This window comes from Solanum lycopersicum, chromosome 2, assembly GCF_036512215.1.
Source record: "Solanum lycopersicum chromosome 2, SLM_r2.1".
Taxonomy (NCBI): domain Eukaryota; kingdom Viridiplantae; phylum Streptophyta; class Magnoliopsida; order Solanales; family Solanaceae; genus Solanum; species Solanum lycopersicum.
This window is the reverse complement of record NC_090801.1, coordinates 60,816,728-60,831,033: the sequence shown is the minus strand read 5'-3', so window position 1 is coordinate 60,831,033 and position 14,306 is coordinate 60,816,728. Positions and strand designations below refer to the sequence as shown.

At 35.8% G+C, this 14,306-nt stretch overlaps 2 protein-coding genes across 2 annotated transcripts; one reads left to right on the top strand and one right to left on the bottom strand.

Moving 5' to 3' along the window:
* Positions 1-856: 856 nt before the first annotated feature.
* On the top strand, positions 857-1,815 carry LOC101256444 (15.4 kDa class V heat shock protein). Its single transcript, XM_004232674.5, has 2 exons — positions 857-1,231; positions 1,346-1,815. Exons 1-2 carry the CDS (start codon positions 1,090-1,092, stop codon positions 1,615-1,617), a joined length of 414 nt encoding a protein of 137 aa, XP_004232722.1. The 5' UTR covers positions 857-1,089; the 3' UTR covers positions 1,618-1,815.
* An 876-nt stretch (positions 1,816-2,691) lies between these two features.
* On the bottom strand, positions 2,692-13,661 carry LOC101256940 (uncharacterized). Its single transcript, XM_010318295.4, has 20 exons — positions 12,864-13,661; positions 11,723-12,191; positions 11,535-11,620; positions 11,125-11,238; positions 10,777-10,965; positions 10,421-10,486; positions 10,079-10,129; positions 9,356-9,478; positions 9,156-9,272; positions 8,128-8,235; positions 7,901-8,036; positions 7,257-7,394; positions 6,721-6,897; positions 6,037-6,638; positions 5,124-5,301; positions 4,407-5,041; positions 3,943-4,132; positions 3,423-3,648; positions 3,171-3,326; positions 2,692-3,095 (listed from the first exon to the last, which is right to left on the bottom strand). Exons 1-20 carry the CDS (start codon positions 13,578-13,580, stop codon positions 2,975-2,977), a joined length of 4,599 nt encoding a protein of 1,532 aa, XP_010316597.1. The 5' UTR covers positions 13,581-13,661; the 3' UTR covers positions 2,692-2,974.
* Positions 13,662-14,306: the final 645 nt, after the last annotated feature.

Genomic DNA, 14,306 nt, shown 5'->3' with positions numbered 1-14,306 from the left:
ATGGCATGCCACATAAGTCAATAGAGTTTCACTCATGCCACATAGACTAATAAACTTAACCCTAATTTCTTCCAATTTTCTTAATTTTCCCTAGAATTTAGAAACGATTTCATTGAAGAACATAGAACCCCTTTTTCTCATTTCTCCATTTCCTTGTAACGATTTCACAAAATACATAAGTTCTAAGGGAAAGGAGTTCTATATTCTTCAGTGAAATCGTTTATAAATTCTAAGGGAAATAGAGAAATTGGAGGAAATTAGGGGTAAGTTTATTTTCTACGTGGCATGAGTGGAACTCTTTTGGCTTATGGCACAACATGGCATCCAAGTGGCGTTAAATAGATCATGTTAATGAGAAGGATATTTTTGACTCTATAGTTTGAGGAAAAGGGTATATTTGAACCGAGATATAGTTTAAGGGTATATTTGAACTATTTCAAATAGTTTAAGGATATTTTTAATCCTTTTTCCAATTAAGAAATTGATAAAAATATCAGGCGACCCTAACTTTTGTAATGACATATGCATCCTAACTTAGTAAAGCGTGACAAGTTTTTTCCTTTAAATTTTGTTCCTCCTAATAGTCTTGTAAATTTATTTTGTTATTTTAGCTAATTGAGTACTCCCTCTTCTTCTGTCCCTAATTACCTTTTTATATTTGAAGGATAATTTTTCACCAATTATATTCTCAATTAATTATTTTTAAAAAAAAGTAAAAATTCTTTAAATATAGAAATGAGTATTTTCATTCTTTGCTTCCAAAGCAAAGAAGATTGTCAGAAATGTAGACTATCACATTTAAATTGGGGTGGATTGTCACTTTACTATTTGATACCCAAAGTAGCAACTCACATGTAGCTCTCTTTATCCAAGATAGATATTTGATAGCATTTCCCCCTTAAAGAATTGAGAAGCCAATCATTTTTTTAATAAAAAGTATAAAGTATATAATAAGATGACCAATGCCACCAACTTGGCTAGGCTTATATAAGGACAAAAATCAACTCTCTTTTCATCCCAAAAACAACCAAACACCTCCCTAGCAGCCATCATTTTTTCCTCCTAAATCCTCTTCTTTCTTCCAAGAAAATGGAATTCTCAACTTTCCATCCCTCAACATGGAATTCTTTTTTCACCTCTCCTCTCCTCTTTCCCTATCAGTTCATTCCTGAGAATTATGTTCACTGGAGAGAGACCCCTGAATCTCACATATACTCTGCTGATCTTCCAGGTAAACACACACACACATAAAAAAGAACAGTTGAAGTGACTCTTTTTTGGACACCCTTTTTTTTTTGTATTGGGTATTAATTTTCTTGAAGTTTGGATGTTTTTGTTTTGACAGGTGTGAAGAAAGAGGAAATAAAGGTGGAAGTTGAGGATTCAAGCTACCTGATAATAAGAACTGAAGCAGCCAATGAAACAACAGAGCCAATAAGGAGCTTTATGAGGAAATTTAGGCTACCTGGAATGGTGGATATGGATGGAATTTCTGCTAGTTATAGAGATGGTGTTTTGACAGTCACAGTTCCAAGAACACTTGTGAGAAGGGGATTTTTCATTGAACCAGATGACTTGACAGAAAGCATAGTGAATCTTGGTGCTAGTGCTGCTTGATTATTTTTGCTTCCAAACAAGATTTGGTTGATATTGATACCTAATCTTATTATTATTTTTGGGTTTAGGGAGAGGGATTTCAAGATTGTGCTCTCTTTGAGATTATGTACATAAGTTAGATCAGTGGTAATCCTTAAACTGAATTTGCTGTTATTTCAAAAACTATTGAGCTTGAAAAATACTATATTTGTCACAAAAGAATGGAGAGCAGTCTATTTCCAAGGGTGTGTTTGATGCTAGAAAATAAATATTTGGTAAAACTATTAGCTTAAACATTAATATAGTACAATTTAACAAAATATTATGAGGGTGAAAAAATGAGGGGTTTGTGGGGCATAGAGTAGGTGTAGAGAAGATAATGAATTTGAAGGTGACTTGTTCTTCTTCATTTATTAAATTATCTTTTCTCATGTTTATTTAAACAAATTAAACATGATTTTTAAAAAAATATTTTCCTCTTTGCCAAACAATTCCCAAAGCTTTCCAGGGAAGATCTGGGCCGATACCATTGGAAGTTGAATTTGTTTAATTAAGAAGAAATTCATTGGAAGCTTCAAAAAATATCTTCATCTTTAACGAGGGAGCATGGAAGAGGATAATATGGATTTTAAACTGTTGAGTCTTTAAAAAAATGTGGCCAAATTATTACTCAAGGCATCCCTGCAATTCACAAATCCCCATCTAAAGAGGTACTCCTAAAACAAATAAGTTTTTTTTGTTTAAATAAATGAATGGAAGAGTGGAAAAAGAGGGTAGAATTATTTAACCTAAAATTCAATAAACAAGTTTTGGGCTAAACAAGAACTTAACAGTAGGTGGGTGGTGATATTTTTTTGGCTACATAATCTAAATAAAGCTGGGGACGGCAGCCACAAGGTTCACATCTACTTTAACCAACTTTTAGTTTAATGAACTGGAACTTGACCTTGCCAGATGATTTAAAAATTACAACTTGCATGATTTTAAGCAAAAGCCTGCAACTTGCAAAAGCCACACACGGGGTTATCCACATTTAATGCCACCCACAAGGCAACTGACCAGTTTAGTGGATTCACACTCAATAAATGAGGTAGATTAACAGTGTAAATTTTGGCACTATATCTAAAAAATAATAGGTAATTGTTAGTGGAACTAGTTACTTGAAAATAAAACGGATACTAATAAACTGCCAAGATACAGTTATCTCAGAGCCCTAATGGACTAACTAAAAGTTAGATCAATGATATGGTGTTAGAGAATGGGAAGTTAAAAGATAAAGTGAAGCTCTCTTCACAATTCAGATATTAAAGGTGTTTCTAGTCCTTCTTGACATCATGTATAGCAACATCAAGAAACATTTAGAACTTCTATAAAATTCTTACACCTTCATAGAGAGTCGTCTAGTAGGATTCCCCATGGATACTTTAATCAATTCCAATATCTCAACAGCTTCTCTCAATCTTTTGTCCACAGGCTCTTTCGTTGCGTGAGGTTTAGTCCTGCATAAATTATGTCCAATTAGCCACTATAATCTAATGTATGGAGAAAGAAGATTAAGCTACTGAAGAGCAGACCTCTTCTCAGCTTTTGCTCTTCTCGAAAGCTCTTCCACATGGTTGTGCAGTCTCTTCAAAAGAGCAGGCGACTTGCGCACAGCTTCAACACCTTTGTTCTCTGTGAATATCTTCTTCAGAAGGTCGGAAGCAATGAAATATCCCTCTTCTTTGTTTCTGAACAAGCATTTGCAAAGCAGAAATATATAAAGCTTATGTCATCTGAAGTGCATTGGGAACTTTATTTTAATGCTCAATATTTCAATAGCAAACCTTAAAAACTCCGACACTATTGTTTCCAGTGATCCACAGCTTTCAATTAGTACATTAATCAAATGTGGGTATCGGGAAAGGTTTCTGAGAGTGGAGAGAGCAGGTTTAAGAACTTCTTGATCAGGTATGCTCCGGCTGAGAGAGCGGATCAGCTTAAACAATGTACCAACAGCACCCGCAGCAACAAGTTCTTCGCAACACTTTTCTGAATGTTGTGTTGCCATATCTATCATAGGAAAATGAGGAAATTATTGCTTTGTGATCTCTAGGTGAACAATCTTGACTGAATGCAAACTCATGATCTTCTAAACATGCATTGTTCTAACATTTATTGTTAAATTAAAGTCCAGTCTCTATAGAAGAGAGCTGCACAACAATTAAAAGGACATGATCAGACAAGACCACACAACTCAGTTAAGGACAAAGGAATATGAGATATAACGCCAACATTGGTAAGCAAATGGACGTTGAAAACAAGAGATGACCAATGATATTTGTGCCAGATGCACAACAAACTTACTCAGAGTTGCACAGATATGAAGAATGTCACTGACACTTCTCATATTCAGAAGTTCTGATAATGCTGCGACAAGCCTGTTTATTATGCGCATACCATCATTAACATTTGCAGCAGATTTTTGTATTTTCAGACGCAAATCAAGAAGCTTTCCTCTTAAATCTTTTCTTGCAAGGTATCCTTTCATGTATGCCTGCATTGCGAAAAATAAAGCATGAAAACAGAAAAATCAAAAAGAAAGGCAGATGCTGCTGCTTCAACTCCACATAAATTTGGAAATATTCGGAAAATAAGCCTAGAAAAATTATCCAAGAAGATCTCTAGCAGATCCCTACTGTATAGGCACAATCATTACAAGCTTAATCATGTAACACTGAGCTCCATTCTATACCTTAACATCTGACTTCAGAAGTTGCATCAAGAATCTTAAGAAAAGAACGGTGCTATTAGAGAGATCAATATCTTACTTGGATCACAACAATTCGGTGCTTGTTTCTTGAAACACTTTGTCGGGATATCCATCCTCGGACATGCGATTGGATGACAACTGCTGATTTTGTTCTCTGTTTATGAAGTAATTTTCCTCTCCACCACCTTTGCAACTTTAATACTGCTAGCAACGTTAGGTGCTTCTTCCTTGAAGCACTTTGTCGAGCTTTCCATCCTTGGACATGCGATTGGATGACAACTGCTGCTTTTGTTTTCTGTTTATGAAGCAATTTATCTCTCCACCACCTTTGCAACTTCAATGTTGCTTGAAGTAATTGGTCCTTATTTCTTGAAATACTTTGCCGGACTAACCATCCTAGGATATGTGATTGGATGACAACTGCTGCTTTTGTTCTCTGTTCATGAAGCAATTTACTTCTCCACCACCTTTGCAACTTTAATACTGCTTGAAGTAATCGTTCCTTGTTTGAAGCACGTTTCCAGGCAATCCATCCTAAAACATGCGATTGGATGACAACTGTGGCTTTTGTTCTCTGTGCATGAAGCAATTTACATCGCCACCACCTTTGCAACTTTACTACTGCTTGCAGTAGTATTTTAAGTTCAAGAGCCTGGTAACCCAATTTTGAGACGTTACGGTAGCAAGAGGCCCCTGGAATACCATGCATTATATTGATTATAAGCAGGAATAGAAAAGGTCAATAAGGAAACTTGTGATTGAAAAATAAAGGCACCTAAGAGCCTCTTTCTAGTAATGGCTCCTCTTGCAAACCGTTGTATTTCCAAAACGGCATGCTTTTGGTGAAGGAATGCTTTCCGGTATTTCAGGCTTCGAACTGCAGTTTGAATCCTTATAACAGCCTCTTTTTCAATGAGCAGTTTTCTCCTCGTTAACCAGCCACGACAATGGCTCTGGAACAATGACATATCATGATAAAGTTGCATGAGATGCTAAATGCAATCCTTGTTAGAGTAATTCATGTAAAGGGTAACCATAAAGGTTATCAATACAGAGGCCGGAAATGATACAATAATTGACTGTCTGCAAAGTAAGGACGGAATAGCAGCCAAGTGTGAAAACAAAGTATTGCACTTCAACATTTTTGCCGAAGTAAGGCAACAATGTTTAAAAATATAAACGTTATAAAATCCACATCTTCTTAGATAAGCTTACAGTGTTTCTGGTTTGTCTATCTACATGTCTCCTCATGCTAACTGGTGCAAACATGCTATTTAAGCCTGAAGAAACACTAAACCTATCCTTTAGGCTGATGATTCAACAATATATAGAAATATAATCTGCTCATGAAAGAAAATGACTTAAATTTTTGCATTTTGACTAGGAGTCACAAACATTTGGAACCCTGCTCCTTATGTGATTGATGATTTCCGGAAGGATGCAGGATACAACTATCAGAAAATACAAGGCAAATGCATGAAAATTGATTCGCCACCTAATTCCTTTGACCAATGTTGACCTCAACAGAATGTACCTCAAATTGAGTGACTTAAGAAGCCTGAAGCACCAATTAAAAGGTGTACTCAAGTACAATGTATGACAGGTCAATATCGATCCAATCAGAGAAATAAAGAAAAAAGAATCAACCTATCTATGCTGAAGCCTTTAATATTTCAAGAAATATTTACCTGAATCATAATAATTTGAGATTTATGCCTATAAACATCTCTTTTAGCAATCCATCTGCGGATACAAGCCTGGATTGTAATCACTGACAGAGTTTCCTGTTTGTAGGAATGAAAATCCCTCAAACATCGTGCAGATTGGAAAATGCTCTGTATTTTTATTGTTGCTTGCTTCTGATCCACAAATTTTTTTCTCATCAACCATCCACGATAGTAACTTTGAATTTTAGTTGCTGCAAAGTGATGACTGTGTAGAGAACTGCTTAATTTATATTCATTTGAAGCACATTGGATTGCTATCTCAGTATTTATATGATGAATATTATCTTCACATTCCTTAGGAACTTCGTGAAATTGGTCTGCGTTTACAAGACAAGACCTCGCTATCCACCCACGAATACACTTTTGTATGACAATGGCAGCATCAGTGAATGTTGGAGTAAACAAATCTTGTAGCAACGAATTTCGCGGTGCATGTTTTCGATAAATCCAGTCTCTTGAGGCACGCTGGATGATTATTACAGATCTTTTCAACTTAAGAAAAGCATGTCTATCAATCACAAAGGCAGCGTGTTTTTCAAAGTTTGCTGAACGGCTCCTTGTACCTGTTCATTTTGTATCAATACAGTAAATGATTCAAATTCTAACATCTTATACTGAGCAAAAGGGAAAAGAAAAAGCATATACCACATAGTGATGCCAGATACGCCGGAGAACCAAAGAACTGAATTGATGGTTCTCTCTTTACCCACAGCCATGCTTGTATTGCAGCTTGCAAGATATAAACAGCATTCTTAATCCTCAAATATTTACGCTGCTGCACTGACTGTCTGAAATGTGACTGTATTACTTTTGCAGCATTTCCTGAAACAGTGAAACAAACATCTTTCAGCTGGCTTGAGGGCCGGAAAAACTATACTTGAAGCATAATTGCAAATTTTCATCCTCGATGACAAAGCACAGAATGACGATTGATAAGAGTGACATCTACATTGAAGTCATTATATGCAAGAAGAATCGCTATCTAAGGGAATATTGACATGCTCCCAAAATTGGTTACAGCAAAAGATTTACACACTAGTACATAGTTGTCAGATGTAGAAGTTGCTAACATCACTTCAAACCTGTATTGCAGCCCAAGTGCCAACAGCATTTAACTCAAGTTAGAATGGATTGAAGGACTAAACATCGCAGAGAAGGTCTAAAATGTTGTGGATGCTTACCTTTATAAGTATCATTGCTCCCTCTAAGAATGAAAGACCGCTTTGGACTGCTAGAAGTTTCCTTAGAAAAGCATTTGTTATTTTGTTGAGCCATCTCTTGCCACCAAGCCATTACAGCCTTAAAATTTCTGGCAGCATCTGTATCGTCAAAAAGGTCATAAAGACCACAAAATCAAATTAATTCAAGGGGATATCGATGACATGAATATAGAACTGTTACAAAGGAGAGAAGCCTTCACGCGAAGAGGGATCACCTCTACCCAAAATTATTTCCATAAAGAAGTGGGACCTTTTTCATAAAATTCAAATTCATTGAAAATAGAAAATTAAAGTGTCTTGGGCCAGCTTTCTCCCACCTCCCAACAACAGCAGGTACCTAGTAACTTTGCCCATCAAGACTAGGACAAATGGGAAGAATCACCTAGTATTTTTTGTTTGCTAAGTTTTGAACCTTAGACCTCAGGGTTCTCATCATTGACCACTAGGCACACCCTTGGGTGATGTATTATCCAAAACTTTACTTTCTCTAGTTCATATAAACAGCTATATTAATGAATGTTTCAAGTCATTTGTTGGCCAAACATATGAAATTAAAAAACAATGAACTTTCTAAAACTAAAATCCTCTAAAGAACCATCAGAGACCTTCACCATCCTTCCAATGTGTTTGTTCTTTATCTACAGCTGCTTGGGGATGCATAAACCACTGATTTGTGCTTAACCGTCTCCTTTCGGGACTTTGACAATTAAATCCCAATAACTTGTGGAAGTTTAATTGATCCTGTTAAAAGACAAAAATGGTTATGACTTATGACATTCCTAAATGAAGACCGACTCTAGTTTGTGGCATATAATCAACAATGAATAATTACCTTGTTTCGTTTTACTAGTAGTTGATACGAGAGGAACACCAAGAGAATAATGACACTCTGGCCATTGCATGCACCGTTTGTTTCCAGTATATCACTGACTTGTATTACCTGCAGAAATACATATTTAACTTGCAATCATACAATTTTCTTCCCACAAGTGTAGAATTGGATTATTCCTGACACCCCAAAATGAATTATGATGTTTAGCTTGACATGGTTTTACTTAATCGACCCACAAATATAAAATAACCACAAAAATCATTTTGGTCAAATGAATTCTTCTGATTGCTAAGCAGTAAAACTTGACTTTCCTAGTAGGAACGACCAAAAGGGAATGATGGACATGGAGTTGGGACTGAAGGATTTGACAATAAAGGTAGATCATTAAGTGAACACAATACCAGATTCATAGAATTGCATAAATGGTATTGCGACCTCCAGAAGATAATGTATTTACAAGCACTAAGGTAGCAGACAAATGGTTTCTTCCACTATTGAAATGAATCCCAAAAAATTGGTTAAGGTCAGGACAGGGTCATTTCTACAAATTCTCTTTCTCAGTTCAACAGATTAGTATCAACAAAAGACTAGAGAACATATAAAGGGGATAAAGGCTCATACGAAGTATGTACAATGTCATATCCAGTCACGAGGAACATTGCTTATTAAGGAGGAATGCACTTCTGGCACGAAAAGACTAGGAGGGCAACTACCCGGCAAACTTCCATTATCAGATATTGTATCTGCATTACTGCATAGGTAAATTATATATTGGTTGCTTTGCATAGGCTTGGCTTCCCTAAAAAGCATATTTTGTGGAGTGTGTTCTAGTAGAAAATCCTTGTTTGCCTTAATTTTTTAGGAGCAAATGCATGCAATACATGAAACTCTACAAGCAAATGCTTGCAACACACTGCTACTTGAGATATCCCGGAAAATATAACAATAGTTTGAGCCACTGTTATTGTTTAGTCACTATAGAAGCCCTTTTAACACACACACACACACACATATATATATATATTCACCTCTGGAAACTTCCCCAATAGCAGTGGCAGCTTTTGAGATAGAATAAAATTGTGCACTGCATCTGTGTAATCAACTGCAGATACTATGGAAACTTCTTCTTTTGTTTCACAGAGTGCCTGTAATATCATCACAAAATGGTATTGATCTGCAAAATTGTATTAGTAGATTTTTAAACATTCATGGGATAACATTCAAGCACCTGATAAGAGCAGGAACAGCGGTGGTCCTTGCGGAAATAATAATCAAGCAAGCACCACATAGCTTTACCATCAACCAATGATGAAAAATTTTTGACCTTGAGATCATAACTTCCACAAATTGCCTGAAACAGTCAGTGATCACGTTCATATGCAGAATCCAAACCCTCATGATACATGCAGATCTTCTAATGAGTCTACTACTTTACGAGTATTAGTGTGTTCCACAGTGGAAGCTACACACTCTGCAGCCAAGGTTATTTGAAAACTAAGTGTGAGTGTTCCTACCACCTCTAGAAATATGGTATTAGACTACGGGTTAACTAGTCAAACAATCCAAATAATTGGAGTATACTATATTTTGATTAATCAGGCATGTTCACCATTAAATCCTGTATGTTCCCTTTGCATCACAGTTGAAGAGCTATGTTTTCCAGAAAGGAGACCAAAGGACAATCCAAGAGAGTAGTGAATTCAAAATGCCTGTATAGACTCACACCCCGTATGAATTGAATTTCTCTCATCTACGTCAACTAGTCAACCTTTAAGCATCACTAAACCATATGTGCAATAATCAGAGTTCAGATCACCAAGTAACAATATACTGAAAGAATGGGAAAGCATCATCACAAAACCAAGTGAGAATGATACTAGGATCACCACAGGGTTGATTTAAAGAAAATAATACTGCCATTGTCACCGAGTTTATTAAACTACAACAATACCTGGATCCAACTCAGGAGCATGTCCAGGTGAGTACAGTCATTTGAGTTTTGCTGTAAAGGAAAATATGAAAAGCATTACCTAATTTGACTCAATTATAAAAGAGGACTTTAAGTGTGTAAATATAAAGTAAGCACTCTTTTAGACACAATGAGCATTAACACATACACTTTACCTGTGTGAGGACAGATTTCCTATTTTACCCAGTTTTTACCACTACTACTCACATTATAGACTTGTTAAGTTCATAAAAGACATTTTGATTTCAACCAGAACCTAGCTATGTGAGAGTTTTTATCTGGAAAGTAGATGAAACTTATAACTATAGTCCAAACTGGGCATACCTTAACAACTCCTTGGATTTTAGAAATCTCCTCGGACAAAAGTGATTTGTTGATTAGAAGTGGCAACTGCAGAATGAAAAAAATATATCCTGAGAATATAAAAGAAGTAAAGGACTATAAAGTTCAACTTCCAGTGATTTGGTTTCAGAATTCTGCAGCTAACAACAAATTTTATAATAGTAAGGGAAGTGGAACAACTGAGTAAACTGAGAAAGGATTTATTGCATAACTAAATTTCTTTTATACAAAAGCACCAGGTAATAGATCATAACTCGTTAGACAGTTAGAGATAAGGTTAGATTTTTTAATCTTGAAATGACATAGATGGAATATTTACTAGGAATACTACATTGTACCTGCAAGTGCACGAACATGTTCCAGAGCAATGAAATGGTAAGCTCCTTGTCTCTGCCAACTATATCTTCTGCCATAAGTATAGTTCCATCTTGATCACACAATGATACACCTGCCTCCTGGAGAAATAGTAGAACAGTGCCACAGTTCGCCAAACTCTTCTTGCGAGTATCTGAGGGAACAACCATTTTCTGACATAGAACAGAATACGCTTCGTGACAACTGTATTTTTAATTTATCCTTTAATGTAATTTATATAGCTATTCACTTCATGACAATCTTTTGCTAAAAAGAATCAAACTAGAATATAAGAAAGGAGAAGAGAGAAAGACAATCGTTCATAAGCTAACCGAGAGGATAGAAGGATCATGTCGCAAGAGCTGAACGACTCTGCAAAGTTGAATGCCATCTTGAAGGTCTTCAAATAAATCAGCCACACCAAATTGATACTCAAGCAACGGATTCTGCAACAGGAAATATCAATTGTCACAATAGAACGGTTAGAACCTATAAAGAAACACATATGAATGATGTCAGACATGTAGTAAAAGTTTTTTTTGTTTGTTTGATCATTGATGGGGATCAAACATGCAGTAGAAGTAAACAAAGACGAGACAATCTGGTATCCAAGAGAAAACCAGCTAGACAAGGACTCTATTTTGTCCAAATGAGACAAGAGACGACCCAGTAACCAGAAAACTCAACCATGTAGTAAAATCATATACACTATCAAACTCAATTCATTAAACAACATGCTTACCTGTTGATATGTCACTTTATAGCCTACGATGACAAGATGCGCAAGTAGATTACCTTCACCATGCATCACATCCGATGGCAAGAATTCTAACATGTATTTAAGTCATAAAAATGTTAATTCATGAGTTAAAATAGAAAGGAGTAAACAAGCTACACTAGAAGAATTATGAAGAGTAAACAGGTAATTACTGTTGATCAGTTGACGGCTAGATTTAACATCTGATTGTGAAGAGAAAAGTAAAGGAGATCCTCCATCTAGTCCATCAATACCATATTTAAGTGGCAGACTACTCTGTGTTTTGACTCTATCTAGTATGAGAACAAGCAGCAAAAATCTCTTCAGAACTATGTTGCCTAACTTTTCATAGTAACCAGGTCTATATAAACCCTCCACTAACTTGTTATAAGCATAGGTCTTTGCTAGACCAACATGTGAGAAAAATTGTCTCTCAAGCACCATCTTCAAAAAAGCAATTTCTTGTTCAGAATTGACATCTCCATTCGGTAATAAGGTGTCACCCCCCAAGAGTATGTGCAATCCAATCCGAAGCCAAGTGGGGTTATAACACATCAGGATTTTCAAGGCTTTCTCCTTCATTCCAACATCAGTTACCAGGGGACAGTGAGCTCTCATTTTCAGCCGTCCTTCATCAATCGTCTGAAAAAAATAACCAAAACAGGAGAAATTTTATCAACCATAATTCAAACCATAGTAAAGTAGCCATAAACTTTACCCTGTGATAAAAACATCTTGGTTAACCATCCAATTATTACCTAACGCTTGCATTTTTACAGTAATCATTTTTGCGCTAACTGCACTTGTGTCTCAAAGGATCTTAGCTGGTATCTAAAATCCTGATTCCAATATCTAACACCTTATCATCTCCTTCAGTAAACATGGCAGAAGAGTACTTAAAAGGCATCATCAAATTAATCAATCAATTCTTTCATACTAGTTGGTGTGGCTATATGAATTGTGTTGTCCCCTTTGTTCCCTGTTGAAAGAGAACCTTCAATATTTATATTAGTTCTCTTTTCAGTCTATTTTATCCAATACTGAATAGTTTGCCTTCAAGGGGAATTAGGGCTCTCTGAGACTGGAGGTCTAGCAGTTAGACTATTTTCTAGCTTCAATCTCCCATATACCTTATCAACTGTTCAAACTTGAGACCAACCAAACTTTGTGAAGGCGAAGTTTTCTCAAAGCATCTCATATTATTGTAAACTAGATTAAGCACAATGTATAATCACTCCGCCGAAAATGGATTTGTAAGGTCATTAAATTGCAAAATTAACATCTCCATATGTCTAGTAAGAGAAAAGGACTGACCTTTGTTACTTGAGTCATTGTAAGAAAGACTTCTTTACAGCTTCCTAAGCTCAGATAAGCACTCATTCTCTCCTTTAAATCGTCAAAGCTGCAAATCTCCATCAACGAATCTTTAAGTCCAGAAAACATGGAGTCCGAAAAAACTGTTGTCTCTTCATCTTCAGAATTCGACAACAAATGTCTCTGCCTCTTGGGCCCTCTCCATAGCACATCAACTCCAACAGTGTACCCTGGCCCACTCTCCCTCTTCCCATTTTCCGCGATACACGCCCTATTGGACCTCTCAAATCCTCCAGTAAACTTCGTCACGTCACAGCCACAAGAGCTAGGATTTTCAAACAAGAAATTGAGCCACACGGTTAGCGACTTCGCTAATGATTTCAAAGATCTCTCTTTGTCATTCAACGCCTTCCGTGCTGATTTTGATTGCTCGAGCTCGAACGCCTTTAATCTTCGAGCAGCACTCGACTTCACCGCAGACGGCTTTATGCTTCCACGGCGACGGACAGAGGATACCGGTGTGGTTTTTAAGGCAGTGAAGAATTCCGGCTGTCGGTACGGAGAAGGAGAAGAAGAAATAAAATTTGCTTTCCGTGAATGCTTCGGAGTTTTGAAATTGGAGATATCTTTGAGAAGAGAAGTAGAAGATGATGAAGAAAATGGAAGGTCCTGGAAGGGTGAGGAGCAAGAAGCTTGTGACGGTTTTTTCGGTTCCATTTTCCGGTCAAACTCCGATCTCTGTAGATTTATTTGTCTGAAAGAGAAAAATGGTGAACTTTTTATGTTGCCATTTCAATTTGAATGTGGAGACGGGCGGGGGTTTTATTAGTAGTAAAATTTTGAATTATCCTCGGATTCTCGGGTCTCCGGCCCACTCCAAAAGCTAAGGACCCCGGAAAAGGAAAAATTACATATAATAATATATTTTAAAAAATAATTACTGATTTTAACAATACCTTTTATTTATTATTATTTATAGCAATATTGTAATAAATCTGTAATATGTATTAAAAGTAAATTATGTATTCAATATATTTGAATTATAATTATTTTTGAAACATTTTATGTTTGTTTGGTACTTATTGTCAAATTGTATTATAAGTGTATTAAAATGTGTGATAAATATATTATCCATCATTAAAACTTGTATTATATGTGAATAATAAATTATTTTTTATAATATGTATTAAATGTATATTATAAATGAATTAAAATGGTCAAGTGAAAAGAAAATGTTATTGATATAAATGGTAAATATTTTTTATTATTGTATATTTATGTAAGTTTCCCAAAGAAAAAAGGCTCCGAAGTAAAAATATAAGTGTTTCCTGATTTCTATTGTTCGATTGATCAAAATTTCTGAGAACTATTTATTTTCTTGAAATGAGTAAGATGATTTTTCAAATGACGGTGTGGAAAACAAGTTATACAAGTAATATTTCA

Coding starts and splice junctions, on each gene's coding strand:
- LOC101256444 (XM_004232674.5), top strand. CDS start 1,090: ATGGAATTCTCAACTTTCCATCCCTCAACATGGAATTCTTTTTTCACC. Junction 1,232..1,345: donor ATACTCTGCTGATCTTCCAG/GTAAACACACAC, acceptor TTGTTTTGACAG/GTGTGAAGAAAGAGGAAATA.
- LOC101256940 (XM_010318295.4), bottom strand. CDS start 13,580: ATGGAACCGAAAAAACCGTCACAAGCTTCTTGCTCCTCACCCTTCCAG. Junction 9,273..9,355: donor GCTGTTCCTGCTCTTATCAG/GTGCTTGAATGT, acceptor ATGATATTACAG/GCACTCTGTGAAACAAAAGA. Junction 8,236..9,155: donor TATTGGGGAAGTTTCCAGAG/GTGAATATATAT, acceptor GTATTTCTGCAG/GTAATACAAGTCAGTGATAT.